This window comes from Artemia franciscana, chromosome 4, assembly GCF_032884065.1.
Source record: "Artemia franciscana chromosome 4, ASM3288406v1, whole genome shotgun sequence".
In the NCBI taxonomy this organism is placed as follows: Eukaryota; Metazoa; Arthropoda; class Branchiopoda; order Anostraca; family Artemiidae; genus Artemia; species Artemia franciscana.
Genome location: NC_088866.1, coordinates 11558860 through 11578630, shown reverse-complemented (window position 1 = coordinate 11578630; position 19771 = coordinate 11558860). Strand labels below are relative to the sequence as shown.

Here is a 19771-nt window from a genome sequence, read left to right as displayed (position 1 = left end):
TTAAAGACAGACACGAAAGGTTAATCTATGTTTATTGTCCCGAACGATTTTTTTAAGAAAAAATCGATTGCACTCACAGAAGTTATTTTGGAGGCAACAGATGGAGTTCCTGTCATAGTCGGGCAAAATCGTGGATTAATAAGCAATCTTAAACGAATTATACCAGAGGTAACTGCAATTCAATGTGTAATTCAATGACAAGATCTATTAGCAAAAAATTTGAGTGAGAAATTGCACCTATCACTTCAATTTGTGATTAATGTAGTTAACAAAATAAGAAGCAATGCATTGAACACGCATTTATTTTCACAATTGTACGCTGTTGCACTGTGTGTTGCGCCGCTGCTGTGTACAATTCTACACAAAAGTACGCTGGTTATAGAAGAGTGCATGTTTAACAAGATATGTTATTCAATTTTTGAATCAGTATTAGAGTTTCTGGAAAGTAAAAATCCAGATTTAAGAGAAAACCTGATCAATCCGAAAGCAAACATCGCGTATTTGACAGAATGTTTAAGAAACTTTAATGACATTAGCTTAAAATTACGAGGCGAGACTTAATTTAATAAAAACAAAGGGTTTAATTTCAGCTTTTCTTGGAAAATTGAAATATATGAAGCAAAAATTATTAAGCGCATATTCTCTCAGTTTTTAAACTTGTTACAGGTAGAATGCCTTGATGAGGATATTCAGACATGCATTCAACACTTAATCGCCCCGCATGATGACTTCAAAACCAGATTTGAAGATATTCTGACGATAGAAATTACTCCATGGATCATAAATCTATTTCATGAAACGGATTTGGGCAATGTTATATTACAAGAGGAACTACTCGATCTTAGCACTAATGAGGAGGTGAAGGTGAAATTTAAAAGAGGGTATCAAACATTTTGGTTGAAGGCAGAAATACCCGAAAAATATACTGGACTGGTGGTAATTGCGAGAAAGCTTTTGATAGCGATGTCAAAAAAATTAAGTTGAATGGACATAATTTTCTGATTGGTCAATCTTACATTTTAACAACCATTCACTGCACATTCAGTTTATTAATCAACCAATCAATTCTCACTTTTTTCTCGATAACTTTTAATTCGTGGTTGGAACTCAGCCACAAAGCAAATTTCCATAGGTAGATCTGATTTCCACATTTTTGTCGAGTTTTGGAAATATGGTATAAATGTGGCTGAAGGGGGTCCACTGGAACCAGTAAAATTTTTTAATTGAGATTTTTTCTTTGTACAAAAACTTGTTTAATAAAATGTTTGACATAGCCTAATTTTTCGTATGTCGTAATTAATAATTTATTTTACCATTCTGAAATGTATTGGATCGTTTGTTGTGTGTTGACCGTTTCACATACGTTTTCTTATGTTATATTTTATTTTTAATTTATTTATTTATTGCTTGGGGTTTTAAGATATTTTTGCTAGGTTTTTTCCCTTTTTTTTACACATGAAGCAAATCTGGTACCCTCTGAGCTTGTGATACCTTTTTCGGAAATGGATATTTTATCTTTAATTACTATGAATGAATATACGAAACTCAAAATGAACAGAAATTAAAATAGATAATCAAGTCACACTTCAAACGGACAGAAATTACCACAAATAAGAATGGGTCTATTAGCCTCTAAAACTCCGTAAACGGTAGGGTTTCATTTGTGACACTACTCCCGTAAAAGTAAATCAACGAGAAAATGGTGACCGGTGTGAATTTTCCTACTTACCGATTCTACTGTGCATTCAATTCCAGAAAATATTAGACCAAGAACAGCAAAGTTTTTCGCATAGCTCACAGTTGAATGCCTCATGTCTCTAAAAATTTCTTTTACGGTTTGATTTTTGCCATCTATTCCTGTTATTTGTGGATTTACACTTGCAGTAAACAATCCTAAAGCAGCCCCAAGGCCACCACCTGAAAAACGAAACATGAATTCGGTGATCTATGGCTAAATTCCCAGTTTTGCTAATGTTCTAGAGAAGCAGAGGATAAAGTAAAGTAAATTAGAACCGCTTTCAAATATCACCATTATTACGGAAGACATCGCTACTATGGAAGTGTTAAAAAGAGATCAGGAAGCAAAAATAATTCTATAAGGGTAAACTAAAAAGATGATAAAAACTAAGGAGCGACATTAAAACCTAAAACGAACAGAAATTAGTCCGTATATGAAATGGGTTGTCCCCTCCGCAATCCCTCGCTCTTTACGCTAAAGCTTTTAATTGTTTTAAAAAGTAGAATTGTGGCAAAGAGTCAAATTTTAGCGTAAAGAGAGAGGGATTGCGGAGGGGACAACCCATTTCATATACAGAGTAATTCCTGTTCGTTTTAAGTTTTAATGTCGCTCCTCACTTTCAGCTAAAAAAAATAATTTTTTTTATTTAATTTCTGAACGTTTTTGAATTAATGCATGTTTGGTTTTGGCTCTCCGCACATAAATTATTAAATTGAAATTTGTATATTAATTATTTTTTTGGCTAAATGGCTTTCTCTTAGTTTTGATCAGACGATTTTGAGAAATAAGGGGTGGAGAAGGAGGTCTAGTTGCCCTCCAATTTTTCAGTTACTTAAAAAGGCAACTAGAACTTTTAATTTTTAACGAACGTTTTTATTAGTAAAAAAATATACGTAACTTAAGAATTAACTTACGTAACAAACTTTCATAATCTTATATTTTTATTATGTATACGAGGGGGTTTGTACCCTCGTTAATACCTCGCTCTTTACACTAAATCGTAAGTTTTGTCCCAATTCTTTAAGAATGACCCCTGAATCAGAAAGGCCGTAGAATAAATAGTTGAAATTACTAAAAATACTTTAGCATAAAGAGCGAGGTATTGAAATTACTAAAAATACTTTAGCATAAAGAGCGAGGTATTTATCTCCTCCTAAATACCTCGCTCTTGATGCTGAAGTATTTTTAGAGCCCCTCATATGCGTAATAATCTCTGTTCGTTGTAAGTTTCAATGCTATGCCTTCTTTTCATTTGAAAAAACGTTTTCATGTTTATTTTTCATTGTTTTCCTATAGTAATGCTAGAAAATCCTGCGCCCTTTTCATTGAATTTTTCTCCCCCCCCCCATGACAGATTCCTCCAAGGAAAGATCCTCCAACATAGCCCCCTCCCCTCAGCCCCACCCCCAAACAAAATAAAATCCCCCTGAAGACCTCTGTACACTTCCCAATAACCATTACTATATGTAGAAAACACCGGTCAAGGTTTGTAACTTGCAGTCCCTCCCCCAGGAATTGTGGGGGAGTAAGTCATCCCCAAAGACATAGTTATTATGGTTTTCGACTATGCTGAACAAAATGGCTATCTCAAAATTTTGATCCGTTGACTTTGGGGAAAAATGAGCGTGGGAGGGGGCCTAGATGCCCTCTAATTTTTTTGGTCACTTAAAAAGGGCACTAGAACTTTTCAAGTCCGTTAGAATGAGCCCTCTTGCGACATTCTCGAACCACTTGGTCGATACGATGACCCCTGGGAAAAAGAAAAAAAAACAAAAAAAAACAAATAAACACGCAAAAAATACAAAATTCCACCTTTTGTAGATAGGAGCCTGAAACTTCTACAGTAGGGTTCTCTGATACGCTGAATCTGATGGTGTCATTTTCGTTAAGATTCTACGACTTTTAGGGGGTGTTTCCCCTATTTTCTTAAATAATGCAAATTTTCTCAGGCTCGTAACTTTTGATGGGTAAGACTAAACTTGATAAAACTTATATATTTAAAATCAGCATTAAAATGCGATTGTTTTGATGTAGCTATTGATATCAAAATTCAATTTTTTAGAGTTTTGGTTACTATTGAGCCGGGTCGCTCCTTACTGCAGTTCGTTACCACGAACTGTTTGATGAAGACTTTTCAAAAAGCACAAAACAAAAAACTGCACTTAGTTGTCCTTATGCTTTGAAAGTTGCGTATAAAATGTAATCATTATCAAAGCAATGTCCTTAAGCATCATTACATTTGTATACCATATGCAAGGTTTAGTCACTAAGATTAGTATCTGAAAAACTAGCAAAAAGATCACAGCTTACATATATGATGTTGTTCCTTAAAAAAAAATCAGTCTAATTTTGCACCTTAGGGTTATGAAACAAGTCCTTTAGGGAGAGAATTTAAGAAAGTGGCAAAAAAAACCAGTCATAGTGTACCAAAATAGCAAAAGAAAAAAAAATTGGTTCCTGAAAATTCCGCATTTGTCTCTTTTATTTGAAAAATGGCATATAGCCCTCGGGCCATGGAGCCTTGTAGGGGTAGATAGTTATTGTTGTCCATTTATTTTTGATGTTAATAAACTGAACTGAAAATGCATCTTATTCTACCCCCCCCCTCCTCCAAGAATCCTTTGCATATATGTGTTAATACTAAGACAAATAAAGCTCATGATATTAAAAATTCAAGAAAAGCAAGAAAGTTGTAAGAGTTGGAGAAATATACTTCCGAAAAAATAAGTCCTGGTTGATAAATATTGCCTGAAGTGTGCATACAATGACAAATTAAACAGAAATCGGCAAGAGAAGTATGATACTCATGGGAGGGATAGATAGGAGAATTTGACGTGCAACATTTAAATAGTTTTCATTTGATTGAGTAGCCTGCGTCAAAATTTTCGTTCACATGCATTCTGGGCCTATTTGGCGTATTCATTATTCTGTGGCCAAAAATCACGCAAAAAATGACACAATCTCTTTGATGACTTAGAAAAGGCACAAGAAATTTTAATTTCAATTCAAATGAGCACCCTCATTATTTTGATTCCTTTCCAAAAACAATAAAAGAATCCATGCTAAGACACAAGTTTCCTCAATTTTCAAGATTATGAACTTTAAACCTTACGTTAAAGTTTTAAAAGCATAAAAAATCGATTGACAAACTATGAATTTTCATTCTCCTATTTTTTGAACCTCTTTGAGCAAAAATTGATATTTTTCGCACAAAATAGGAGGAAAGAGTGTTTTGTAGTTGTGGTTCAATTTCTTTTGTTGATTATAAAGTATTAAGTATTGGTATTTTGTTCAAATGAGACCTCTTCCAATATTCTACAATCACTGGTTCAAAACAATCACTCCTGGGGAAAAAACAAACAAAAAGGAGATGCGTCAGAGCTACTTATGAAGAAATATGATTTTTCCTGTTGATCAAGGTTTTAGACTAAGGCTCCAGTTGAAAGCTTATGACGATGGTAATATCAGTGGTCTACTATTTTTTTTTAGATTTGAAGTAATTTTAAAGAGGTTTCAGACTCTTTTGAAATTATCAGAAATTTATTTCATTGAATTAAAATCATCATCTTTTATTTTCAGAACCGTTTGCTCTTTACAAAGACTGGAGCTACTGCTGCAACCACGAAAAACCAGCCCTCCAACAGAAAAATAAATATATAGATTCAACTTTTCCACTTTGAAGCTTATGATATATAAAAAGGGGAATGTAAAATAAAATAGAAGGCTTAACCCCTGCTCCACCCCCCTCCAAAAAAAATGAAACTAACTACATCTCTGAATCCTTATAACAGCTAAATTGGGAATGTTTATAAATTCCAATCTGTCATCTATCAAATTCATATCCAGGATTATGGTTTCTTCTTCAATTAGCTATTAAATTGACTTACAAATAAAATCTCTTTTAGCTTCAGCAAAGTTTGATTGATTTGTCAAAGTATATCTCCATCTTTTCTAGGAGAAACTCAACAGTGGACTAGAAAAACCATTCTTCCTGCAGTAGTTGAAAGTTCTACTTCAACTCTTTCTAACGACTGCGTCTATTACGCCATTATTTTTAAGGAAATTCTTTCTCTCCAGGTCCACTGCAAACTTGGTTTTAGGTCATTGGCAACAGAAAAATGTATCCATAGATCACTAACTTTTTAGGAAATGAAATATTATCAACCAAAGATATTACAAAATTCTAAAGTTATGTCCATTCTTGATGGTGACTTTTGAGTGAATTCTGATATTTCATATTTTTCATATATATATTTCATAGGTTAATTATTTCATATAGGTTATTATTTCATATAGACTGTTTTGAACCTTGAAATATATATTTCATGTTTCATAGGAGTGATTGTTTCATATATTTCATAATTATTTCATATAGGTTAACAATTTCATACAGGATATTTCATATATTTCATATTTTTTGCTTTTTTTCTTCCTTTTCGCCACAAACTAAGCTCAGAACATTTAGTTTTCAGTCCATCAATGCACTTCTATTGGTTGTAAGTTTATGTATTATACTTGTCCAAATATTATTTTAAATAATAGTAATATTAATTTATTAAATTGAAATTAAACTATTTATTAAATAAATAGTAATATTATGTAAAATTGTCCACTAATATACTTGCCTAAAACAAAAGACACTGAAGCTTTGAAGGGGCAGCTTTCAAACACCATCTCCACTCTCTTTTCATCATTGGTTTTTATGGCAACTGGGCCACAAGTTCTCGGAATCACAATATTCTCTCTTAATCTAGTATTATTCCCCACAAAGTATCGAGCAAGGGCATCAATGTCAGATGCTGAAAGCCTGTTATTTGTTTCCTGGTTGCTTTGCATTTTCCAATTTAGCAATTAGCAATTGTAAATAGGGTTTAGACTACACAACTGACAAACAGATACCTGAAAGAAAAATAGTTTATTCCTAAAATTATTTTTATGGCCAAATTTTGTGATGATGAAATTTCACAACAAGAAATATGAGGTTTTTTTTACCTTTTTTTGCATAACCTAGGATTTTGTTAAAATCTCCTTCCAAGATTCTTTCCAAAAAGGCTATGAATACTAATTTGGATGCCATTGTTGTAGCATATTTTTTGCAAATAATTTAGTAATAATTGCACGAGTTTTACTTTCAACATAACTGGTTCATGTAAGTAATTGTGGTGGTTCTGACATAATCTTAAAGATAGAGATATCACACAGAAAACTTTAAGGCATGGCCTATGTTTACTCTGTCATCACCATCTTTTCTGAATTTTGTTTGTTCTGTTTTTTATTTTTATTTTTACCAGACCATAATTTACTGTTCTATTGTAAAAAAAAAGGATACGGCATTAGACTTTACAGTCCGTACCGGTGGCGCTGATCTCCGTTTCTTGGCCCTTCAGCCAGGAAGTGCAATGGGGGGTTGGGGGCCAGCCAACCTGTGCTTTCGCACACCCTTCCTGTTTACCTTCCCCAGATTTCTCCAGGTACCCATTTAGAGCTGGGTCGACTCTGGCTAAGCTTACAGAGTCACGCCACTGACCCCCGTCATTAATATCACTAGCTGTAGGTGCCTTTCTAAAAAAAAAAATGTCAAGCAAATCTCATCGCTTCACACTTTTCCATCACTACCCCAACAAGCTACCACAGTGTCACCAACAGAGATCAATCAAATATTATCCAAGCAACTTTCATCTACTTCTTTATAGCATACAGCCAGTTGGCTTGGAAAGCTTACAAATATTGCCATTCAACAGCCTGTGTTGGATCTCAAACACACCTTGCAAGTGGATGTCCATATAGTGTACCATACAAAGAGGCTTAATAGAATAGCACTCAGTCTCTTCCCAAGAGAAGTTTCACTCAATATGTCCATTCCAGGTTTAACATTATTTGTTATGTTTTATGTTGTCTCACAATATTTTTATACCATTATTGAAACGAAACACTTAAACGATAAGCCCTTCCGAGTCACCAAGACTATTTATGCGCTATATAGTATAACCATAATTTATACCAGGATATGAACAAAAAGGACTGGGAAAGTACTCATGCAGGCCCAAAATAAAATGCCCGAGGAGGACTGTAGAAAAATTAAATAAAAAAAACTAATTTTTTTAGCTGAAAGTAAGGAGCGACATTAAAACTTAAAACGAACAGAAATTACTCCGTATATGAAATGAGTTGTCCCCTCCGCTATCCCTCGCTCTTTACGCTAAAGCTTTTAATTGTTTTAAAAAGTAGAATTGTGGCAAAGAGACAAACTTTGGCGTAAAGAGCGAGGGATTGCGGAGGGGACAACTCATTTCATATACGGAGTAATTTCTGTTCGTTTTAAGTATTAATGTCGCTCCTTACTTTCAGCTAAAAAAATTAGTTTTTTTTATTTAATTTCTGAACGTTTTTGAATTAATGCATGTTTGGTTTTGGCTCTCCGCACATAAATTATTAAAATGAAATTTGTATATTAATTCTTTTTTTTGGCTAAATGGCTTTCTTTTAGTTTTGATCAGACGATTTTGAGAAATAAGGGGTGGAGAAGGAGGCATAGTTGCCCTCCAATTTTTCGGTTACTTAAAAAGGCAACTAGAACTTTTAATTTTTAACGAACGTTTTTATTAGTAAAAAATATACGTAACTTAAGAATTAACTTACGTAACAAACTTTCATAACCTTATATTTTTATTATGTATACGAGGGGGTTTGTACCCTCGTTAATACCTCGCTTTTTACACTAAATCGTAAGTTTTGTCCCAATTCTTTAAGAATGACCCCTGAATCAGAAAGGCCGTAGAATAAATAGTTGAAATTACTAAAAATACTTTAGCATAAAGAGCAAGGTATTTATCTCCTCCTAAATACCTCGCTCTTTATGCTAAAGTATTTTTAGAACCCCTTATATGCGTAATAATCTCTGTTCGTTTTAAGTTTCAATGCTACTTCTTCCTTTCATTTGAAAAAACGTTTTCATGTTTATTTTTCATTGTTTTCTTATAGTAATGCTAGAGAATCCTGCGCCCTTGTCATTGAATTTTTCTTCCCCCATGACAGATTCCTCCAAGGAAAGATCCTCCAACATAGCCCCCTCTCCTCAGCCCCACCCCCAAACAAAATAAAATCCCCCTGAAAACGTCTGTACACTTCCCAATAACCATTACTATATGTAAACACTGGTCAAAGTTTGTAACTTGCAGCCCCTCCCCCAGGGATTGTAGGGGAGTAAGTCATCCCCAAAGACATAGTTATTATGGTTTTCGACTATGCTGAACAAAATGACTATCTCAAAATTTTGATCCGTTGACTTTGGGAAAAAAATGAGCGTGGGAGGGGGCCTAGATGCCCTCCAATTTTTTCGGTCACTTAAACAGGGCACTAGAACTTTTCATTTCCGTTAGAATGAGCCCTCTTGCAACATTCTAGGACCACTTGGTTGATACGATAACCCCTGGGGAAAAGAAAAAAAAAACAAAAAAAAAACAAACAAACAAATAAACACGCACCCGTGATTTGTCTTCTGGCAAAAAATACAAAATTCCACATTTTTGTAGATAGGAGCTTGAAACTTCTACAGTAGGGTTCTCTGATACGCTGAATCTGATGGTGTGATTTTCGTTAAGATTCTATGACTTTTAGGGGGTGTTTCCCCCTATTTTCCTAAATAAGGCAAATTTTCTCAGGCTCGTAACTTTTGATGGGTAAGAGTAAACTTGATGAAACTTATATATTTGAAATCAGCATTAAAATGCAATTCTTTTGATGTAGCTATTGATATCAAAATTCAATTTTTTAGAGTTTTGGTTACTATTAAGCCGGGTCGCTCCTTACTACAGTTCGTTACCACGAACTGTTTGATAAATAAAAATGTCACACTTTTTCAGAACACATTTTTTTTAAGTCTATGAACTCGTCATTGATCCACAATACTATTGTTAGTAGTCCTAAATAATTTAGTAAAAAACAATTTTTGTGACGGATTGGGATGGTCCCTCAGATGATCAATAACTAAGTAGGGTGCTATTTGGAGAAGTTCTGGTGAGGGGGACCTAAAAATATATCCATTTCATGTCAGATAAAGTAGACACTAGCAGTAAAAAAAATAGTTTATTTGATTGTATTTAAGCCATTATTTTGTTTATCGTTATCATACGAATGGAAATCACAAATTTTGTATCTTTAAACTTGAGGACTATTCGCTTCTTTATGTTACGAAAACCTGGATATATTTAAGAACAGCTCTAGATGACCCATAAAGATTTTTTATAAGGTTTTCTTCTTAAAAAAAAAAAAAAAAAAAAAAAAAAAAAAAAAAAAAAAAAAAAAAAAAAAAAAAAAAAAAAAAAATCAGTACGAAAGAAGCGGTATGGAAAGTAAAGTTAAAATTTTAGGTTACTATTGAGCTTGGTTGCCTCTTACTTAAAACGTCTTTTAAGCCTGACGTTTCTTTAGAGCTACTACTTTTCTCATCCTCCTTATAGCTGTTTTTGGCAATCAATTTCAGGACGTCCATTCATCAAGCTTGTACATAAAAATGCAGTTTTGTTACACAATCTTTGTAATAAGTATAACTAAATGAATGTAAACTGTTATTGATTAAATGTTAAAAAAATATTCCTTTCCAAAAATTTAATTAATAAATTTTTACTGAGTTTTAGCCAGTTCGGCGCAAGTCATTTAACCACAGAAAAGTACCTGGCTGGAAAAACGTGGGTTTTTGGGAGAGTATAAAAGTAAAGTTTTCTAGCCTTGGCGCTTGTTTTTTAGTCATTTGTCGTCTAACTATACTGCAATCAAAAGGATATAAGTCTTCATTAAGCGTGGTTTAGATTTTGTTAGGCGCTTTTATAAATGTTATTGGTTGTCTCGTGCTTGCCTTGCATTTTCAGTTAATACAGTAGTTGAAAGAGAACCTTGGATTTCCTTAGTCTGAACTCGGTCAGGACCAGCGCATACTTGCCTAGGCATTCGGGATCGACTGTGGTGTTGCCGATATTACGCCTGCGGCTGCTAGTACTGGGTGTTTTGAACCCGGCGGGCTCGTCTTAACAAGCTTTAAGGACCCCCCGAAAAAGATTCACTCCAAGCAGTTGACCGTTGGGCTAGTACAGTCTTCAGTTGCAGCGAACCGAGAGACCAAAAGTATTAAATTTTTTAATTTTGTTAAATTTTGTTTTTTAATTAAAAAGGCACTAGAAGTTTTAATTTTCGTTCTATTGAGTCCTCTGGGGACATTCTAGGACCACTGGGTCTATACAATCGCCCCTGAAAAAATACAACAAACAAACACGCACCCGTGATCTTTCTTCTGGCAAAAATGATTTCATATATTTGCAGATAGGAGCTTGAAACCTCTAGATTGAAATTCTCTGATATGCTGAATCTGATGGTTTTATTTTTATTAAGATACTATGAATTTTAGATTGTGTTTTTCCTTTTTTCGAAAATAAGACAAATTTTCTCAGCCTCGTAACTTTTGATGGGTAAGATTAAACTTGATGAAACTGATATATCTAAAATCAGTAAAAAAAAATTCAATCCCACCGGATACTGCCTTGACTTCGTTTCTTTGTTTCCCAAGCCCCAGTTAGAAGTGTTGATGAACAAGAGGCCACACAAAAAAATGTCGAAATCAGGTAATAGCCATAGGTCAATTTTCGAACCCTTTTCTCAGACTACACTTCCTTGTTTTGACGAACAACTAAACATTCAAATGGGGATAAATCTATTTAATTAGAATGTTAAAACAGGTACAAAAGTATAGATATTATCGATCAATGTATCGATACAGGTACAAAAGTATCAATCAATGTATCACGACCACCATCAGCAGAAATGATAAAGCATTAAAGTTGAAATTACATAATTTGCGAAAAAATTAACTTTCACATAATAATGAGATTCTTGTATATTCACTAGATTTTTTTCAGAGAGAGTTCAATGACAAAGTTCGTTCAAAGTCTTGATGTATATTTTCGTCTTTAATATTATCTTAATGTAAAATAAATTTTGAATGAAGACGGCAAAGTCTACTGTGTCTTCTAATTGTAAATGAAATGTTGATTTTATATTTGTATACTTGGTTGATCTAATTTCCCTATACATAATATGTACTTTTTAAGGTAACACCTAAGTCAGGTTTCCTTTTCTCAAACAACATTGTCTTTTTTTGACAAAAAAAATAAACATTCAAATGGGGATAAATCTATATATTTAGGATTTTAAAACAGGTACAAAGGTCTAGACATTCTGACCAATGTACAGCAACCGCCATCAGAAGAAATATTAAAGCATTAAAGTTGAAATTATATAATTTACAAAAAAAATAACTTTCGGGTCATTCACAAAATAACGAGATTCTTGTATGTTCACTAGATTTCTTTCAGAGAGAGTTCAATGACAAAGTTCATTCAAAGAAATTATTAAAGTAGGAAAGAAGATAAAAAAAAAAGGCATTATGTTACCTATTCACTTTCATCCTAGTTAAAACATGTACATAAGCCATAAAAATTTTACAGATTAATGTAAATCAATAAAGTTATAAAAGAAATATTATCTAACCTAACCTTGCGATGACGTAGTAGATAAAGCTGTGCATTCCTATCAAAGGGTGACAGGTTGAATCCTGCATGTTGTAAGGATTGAATTGTTCCCAGTTCCTATACTCTAATCCTCTTCCCAAATGCCAAAATGCCATTTTCTAATTAGAATCGATATTATAATCATGTTTCTGATCTTACACAGATAATTATTTTCTAAAGATGGTGATTTATTATTAAAATTATTATTTAAAAAATAATGTGCAAAAATATGGATGAAAAGTTTTTTTTTTACTGATTACTCAAAATTGGTGTAGAATTTAAAGTGCAATTCAACATTTTAGTTCTTGTGCAGGAAACCATGAAAAACTTGCCATGAAAAATTTGATATTCAATTACATTTGGTATGAGCATGCTGCATGTCCATTTCTTTTGAGTTACAGATAAAATCAAGCTGCTCATAATTATAAAGGCTAGGTAGAAAGAGCTGTTTGTCAATCGAAACCACGATTTTGAATAATATATATTTGATAACAATGTTTACTTAACAATAAGTAGTAAGATACAAGTCAAAATAATAGAAGAAACAGAGATGTGAAACACAGAACAATCAAGGTGCAGGTGTTCTTGTTGGCATTGAAAAACGCTAATAAGAACAGGAAGATAGGTCTACAAACTACAATCAAAATAGTGGATACAACAGTACTGACAATGGTCAAGTATGGTTCTAAAAACATGGGTACTTGGGAAAAATGAGGAAGATTTAGGTACTCTTTTGACTAACCATGCAACAAACAATAAGCTATACAAAAAATGTGGTTTGATCCCACTGTCCAAGGCTATAATAAAACAAATGTTAAATGGCTAGGCTATCTTTTCTGGATGAGAGATAGACTACCGAAGATTGTGCTTTCACCAATTTTTTGGAAAAAGTAAATTTATTTTCAAAAAGTACATACTTTACTCTATTTAAAAGCATAGTTGCCAAGTTTGTTGGAACACTTATCATACCTCTCAACTAATTTTAAAGTAACCTCTGTATAAAAACTTCCCACCCGTTCCGCTAACAAGTAATTCACTTCCGTTTTTACGTCGTCATCATCACTGTCACGTTTGCTGCTGAGGTGTTCCTTGAGGTGGAGAAACGGATGGTAATCTCTCGTCGAAAGATGAGGACTATATTATGGGTGATCTAAAACTTCCCAGCCAAAACTGTCCAACAAATTACAGGTCTGGCCAGCAGTGTCAAGTCTTGGATTGTCATGAAGAAGGACGATTTCATTCTTACTGATTATCTTTCTTCAATAAACCCAGGGTCTCTGGGTCTGGGTCTCTAAACCCATTCACCTTTGCCTAATATATGAGGCGGGTTTTTTAATTAAGGTCCATTTGATCATAAGTACAGAACAAATGATTATTTAAAAAAAGTAAATTTACTTTCAAAAGGTACATACTTTACTCTATTTAACAGCATAATTGCCAAGTTTATTGTTTGTTGCAACACTTATCATACCTCTTGACTAATTTTAAAGTAACCTCGGTATAAATACTTGCTACCTGTTTCGATAACCAAGAATTCACTTCCGTTTTTACGTCACCATTATTATTGTAATGGCTGCCACTGCTTGAGGTGGAAAAACCACACGGTGCAAGATCAGGGCTGTATCATGGGTGGTCTAAAACTTCCCAGCCAAACCTATCTAACAAATTGTGGGCCTGACAAATAATGGAAGGTCTTGCATTGTCATGAAGAAGGACAATTCTCTTTTTTCCATCATGAATAAAGACAAGTTTTTTGTTTTGTTTTTTAATCACTCTGCAGAGCTTTCTGAGGGTTTAGCATTAGGCTTCTGCATTGACAGTGGTTCCCTGTTACATGAAGTCAACCAAAACAACACCATGCCGTTTCCAAAACACCAACGCAATGATTTTGTGCTGGAAGAGAGTCTATTCTGTCTTCAACTTTTCAGGGGAGTGCATCCATTTCCATTCCATGTTCTGTTGCCCTGATTTGGACATCATATGCAAAACCTATATTTTGTCTCCAGTTCAACTGTTTGCCACTGTGGCAACCATTACAATGATGATGACAATGTAAAAACAGCAGTGAAATCTTGGTTACTTGAGCTAGCAGCAAGTTTTTATAAAGAGTTTTTATTTTAAAATTAGTTAAGAGGTATGATAAATGTTCGAAAAAACTTGGCAACTATGCCGAAAAAATAGAGTAAAGTATTTACTTTCTGAAAATAAATTTAATTTTTTGAAATAATCTTTTGCTGTGAACTTGTGTTCAAATGGACTTTACTTAAAAAACACGCCTTGTATATATATATATATATATATATATATATATATATATATATATATATATATATATATATATATATATATATATATATATATATATATATATATATATATATATATATAGGACACCAGCAGCTTTGCTGCTGGGTCCCAGTCCTCAGCACATGGCAGGCTTCTATATATGGATTCTCACTGTTGCTTGTCTTCTAAACACAGGCAATTTGAGCCTTTTCTTGATGTCATGACGTCCAAATGGAACTTAAATTAAAAGTAGTGCATTTGTAAAATTACATTAATTTTTTAAAAGACCTTCAACTTTTATTTTGGCTTGTCTTTTGTCATTATGAAAGATGTATTGCCAAACCTTTGTTTCTTTTAATTGTTCACTGGGACAAAACCTTCTTCTTGTGCTTTGGTTTGTCTTTTGTCACTATAAAAGACATATTGTCAAACCCTTGTTTCTTTTGATTGTTCAGGTGGTGGGATAAAAACGTCTTTTTCTTCCAACGATTTATTTTGTCCAGGTTTTTCATTTTCAAATGTATGGTAGGCATTGATGACCTTATCCATGGCAAAAATCACTGCTATCATTTTCAATTTGTTTGGTTTGTTTTACCTCAGCTTGTATTTGTGTTGTTATGAAATACATATCACTGAAAATTTGTTTTTTTTAACGAAGATACAGTAGGCATTGATGACCTTATCCATGTCAACATATTCAACCTGTCAATATATCAACCTGTCAACATATCTCAAAGCTACTGTACCAGAAACATTCCATGATTGTTGACCTTGGCATGATCAAATGGCAAAACAAAACAATATTGTCCAAATTGCAGACTACAAGTTACATCTCACTCAATTAAATGTGCTAATTGTGACTCTTGGTTCCACACAGGGGCCAAAAGGTGTGCCAGGATAGATATTACAAACTGGAGTAATTCCTGGATATGCCTTGATTGCTCAACTAAATCAAAAGTAAACCTTACTCCTTCTCTGGGTCTTTTGAAACCCCATTGTGGCTTCCCTCAAACGCCTTGTACCCCAGTTGAAAGAAAAAGAATTCTTAGCGACCCAAGTGACCTATGCAGTCCAACTCCTTTTCCAAACCTTCCACACAGCTAGCTTTCTTTTTTAACAGAAAAACCAAATATTCCTCACAAGGCTGGACGTAGTCCAATTGGTCCTACAATTTCCCTTGTCCCACCCCAGCACCAAGATCTTGAAGTTCTTCCCAAAGGCTCAACACACGTATCATACCAAGCTACTGAATGCAGTATAAATAAATCTCTCCAAACAGGCAACGTCATGACAACCCCCTTCTTACAACCAGATTTGACAAAAATATTGAATTTAAAAGAAAAGTTAATAGAGGTGTTAATGCTTACTACAGATTTTTTGTCAATTTATAAAAGTGATTCAAGAAGTCATACTACAAATAATTCCATCCCAAACGAGGTAAATGACACTTTAGACTTTCATCATCAAAAAGTGGAGCATCCTTAAGATCAATGAATATTAATGAAGGAAGCAGAGGATTAAGTTCAGAAATTGTACCTGACCTCAACCTCACTTCTATTAAACCTAATTATAATCCTGACCTTGAGAACTCAATCACTGATGCCTGGATTTGTTTTGACAGTATGGAAGTGAATCTGCCTAATAATAATGACTTTCCTGCTAATACTCCCAAATGTGTTAATATAATATTGGAAGGTTTTTGCTAATTAGAAGATAAATATGATTTTGGACATGATTGTGCTCCAAGCAAGCTGCAGGAAAAAAGTACTTCTGATAATAGTATTATAACAAAAATGCAAGTTTTTTAAGCAAGAAAACTGAAAATTAGGTCCAAAGTGCCCCTATAAATCATGGTTCTATTACCCATAACCTCAAAAAAACGGAATGAAGCTAGTCCAAGAGTTTGTTCCCATTTTTTATACAAGAAGTGTGGCCAAAAGAAGTGCTCTTTATTCCACTTATGTCGTTTTTACCTCACTGGCAAGTGTACTAAAGCAAAGTATAATTTTGACCATATTTCTTTTTTTAAGTTAGAATCAAACAGGCATTGTTTTGTTAAAAAAAGCTCCCTTTTAGGTAGCACTATGGATCCCATTCTTCTCATGTTAAAACCCCTCATTACCTCCCTCCCTCTCTGATACAAAGCAACATGCCCCAGGTATCCTCTCCCCAAAACACCCCTCCAACCCAGAAATTTACTCACAACCAGTCAAATCGCCATTGCAGACATTACTGCACCCAAACCCTCCCACAATCCCCTCTTATTCATATCCCTCCTAGTCACAAACCCCCTTGCATACCCTATCTGCTCCATGCACCCAAGATGTTATTGACTGGTTCAGGCCTCCACCTGCAATTTGCCAAAGTAAATCTAACCTCCCTCCTCCCAGAAAGTTCCCACTTCACTTCCCTTTCCCAGCACCTTCTTGCCTTCCCATCTCCCCCTTTTTGACTATAAAAAAAAACCTCCCAATTCAACTCCTTCTTAGTTTAACTCCACAAAACCACACTTCCAGCCCCTTTGTTTTATCCCTTGTGTCAGCCCTGTCAATGTGACTCAGATCTGAGACTTCTTGGATTTAATAATTGTCTTGTAATAAATCCTAATTGTTCTCACTTCCTGACAACTGGAAACTAGTTGCACCTTCCTCATCATGCTTTGTCTATATTCTTGCCCCTCCACGCACCTCCAAATCCCCAAGGTCTCTTACCCAACCTCTCCAAAGCATCATAATGTTAAATTTAGACCCTACACAGGAAATTCTGAAACTCATCAAGTCTCCCTGTTGTGATTCCCCAGTTGTTTGTTTTTCCTTAACTTTTAGTCAATAATGCTGGAAGTCTTAATTTTGAAAAGCTTACTGAACTTGAAGTGCTTTCAGAATCAAATCTAATAGATTTTATAGCTATTAGTGAAGTACAGTCCCATGACCCAGGGTCTCTCCACCTGAAAAATTATTCAGAGCTTATTAAAGTCCATCCTTTAGACTACCCACTTGGAAAAAAGGTGACAATGTTTTGTTTTTTACTAAGAGTAACATTTACCCAAAAGTTATTCAAGTCCCTAGTTTATCCAAGTATGATGAAATCCTCTGGCTAAGTATTAGACTAAAATCACTCCCTTGTCCATTTATTATTGCAATTGCTGTTTTCTACTCTTCAAAGCAAAATATTGATTCAAAATGTTCATCAAGCAATTACAGAAAAGTGCTGATTTTGCTATTTCTAAGGAACTCAATGTTGGCCTTTTTTTAGTTGGCAATACCAACAACTTTAAATTGGATTTTTTTTTTTCACCTCACTTAAAGTAAAGCAAATTGTTAAAATATCAACAACTCGGGGAAATACCTCTCTTGATGTTATTTTAACTAATATGTATAATCTTTACAGCCCTCCCTCAGCTTTGCCCCCATTAGGTGGAAGTCATTATCTTTTAATTCTTTATATAGCTTTACCAGCAGGGGTGGGATAATGGCAATGAAAGTATTATTAGGCCTATGTGTGGATAAAACATAAAAATATGTATCAAGTAGTGTGTACTCTTTGATTCAAGGGTAAGGTATCAAGCATTTAGACAGCTAATCACTATTTCAACAGTTAAATTACTACTACTACTAATAACTCACTGCAGCACCAAGCCACCTGAGGCCAACACAGCTGTGCATGCTATGGGGCTCATAGACTAATACACTTTGCTCTATAGGTATTGGTACCTGTAAGCAAGCCCACTTTGTGCATTTTTAGTTTGCCCAATAGGGGAGGAGGGTCAAACAGGAATGGATATGCCTCTCTAACAATGAAAAAGAAACAATAGGCTTTTGCAATCATCAGAATCTTGCTATATGCAGTAATACACACTTTAGAGTCCTTGGAACTATATGAACTGCAAAAAAAATTACTTATATATATATATATATATATATATATATATATATATATATATATATATATAGCCTATAGGCCTATAGCCTATATATTCTTACTTTGGACTATTTTACCTTTTGGGGCCCCACTAAGGGTAATAAGTGTTGTTTCACCAAGAAACGATTATTCAATTATTGAAGAGCATAAAAAATGCATCAATCATGTATTCACTAAATTTTTGATTTGATTGTGGATCACCGCTTGTCTTTTAGGACGTCAGACCAAATTTTTCATCAGCTGCATTTTCTATTTTCAATTTTATTTGCTCTATAAATTACTGTCAGAGTTGCAAAGCTATCGACCTTGATTATGAAAAATGCAGCAATGTCTTTTGGTACTTTTTTCGTAGATCAAATCTACCGGCAAAATGTATGGAATATAGAGTTCCAACTGAAATAATTTTATGGTAGCAATGAATTTCGTGCCTTTGCCCGTTTATCCTAAGTTTTTGGGCTTTTAGCGCGTGTGGACGTAATCTATAAGGCTGAGAAGTATCCTCATACGAGTGATACGACTTTTTATTTACATTGTAAGATATGGTATGTAAACATTTGTATCACATGCATTTTGTCTGTGCTCGGATCCAAGTGATAAAGTTAATTATGGAATAATAACGAACAGCTCTCTTTTTAAGCCAACATTTTTTACACACTGTCTAATTGTATTTTGAAAACAAAAGATTCAGAAGGATTAAAAAAAAAATAGTTTTCCAACTAAGCAGCATCACAACAAATGTTGAAATGACAATTGTTATACATTTAAAGAGTTGCCTCCAAGGAAGTAACCAAACCACAGATGGGAAAAGTGCTGACAAGAGAACTTATGCATTTCTTAAATAAAGACAAAAAAATCAAAGGTTTTGAATATAACATCAAGATAATTTCCCAAATTCTTAGTAAAAAAAGGGGGCGTCGTAAATGAAAGGGGGTCAATTTTTGTTAATACCTGTGCTAAAAGCAGAAATGGATTTCAGCACATGACACAGTAACTCCGAATGTTTTTGCAATTCCAAATACCATTGTTCCATACATCTTTATTATATAATATTGCGAGTAAACCGTCCTTTATAGTAATTAAACACTTTTGCATGGGTAAGCAAAGCTGCTAAGAACTATTCCCGTTGTAGTGTATATTTTAATACACGATTACTTAATTGACTTTACCGCGTGGTTTTCCTTAAAGGGGTTTTTCCAAAAATGTTGTTTTCCAAAAATGTTAATACAAATCAAAAACTATTTTAAATAGACACCTTAAGAGTCTTGAT

The 19771-nt window shown here is 34.0% G+C and overlaps 1 protein-coding gene across 1 annotated transcript in view; it reads right to left on the bottom strand.

The window, feature by feature from the left end:
* The window catches only part of LOC136025991 (mitochondrial import inner membrane translocase subunit Tim22-like), a 29997-nt gene extending 11211 nt beyond the window's left edge, over positions 1-18786 (bottom strand). The window contains exons 1-3 of the mRNA XM_065702130.1: positions 18582-18786; positions 6364-6637; positions 1730-1917 (exon numbers count right to left, since the gene is read on the bottom strand). Of these exons, the coding sequence (XP_065558202.1) occupies positions 1730-1917; positions 6364-6574 (399 nt within the window). The 5' untranslated portion in view covers positions 6575-6637; positions 18582-18786. The remainder of the gene's footprint in view (positions 1-1729; positions 1918-6363; positions 6638-18581) is intronic.
* Positions 18787-19771: the final 985 nt, after the last annotated feature.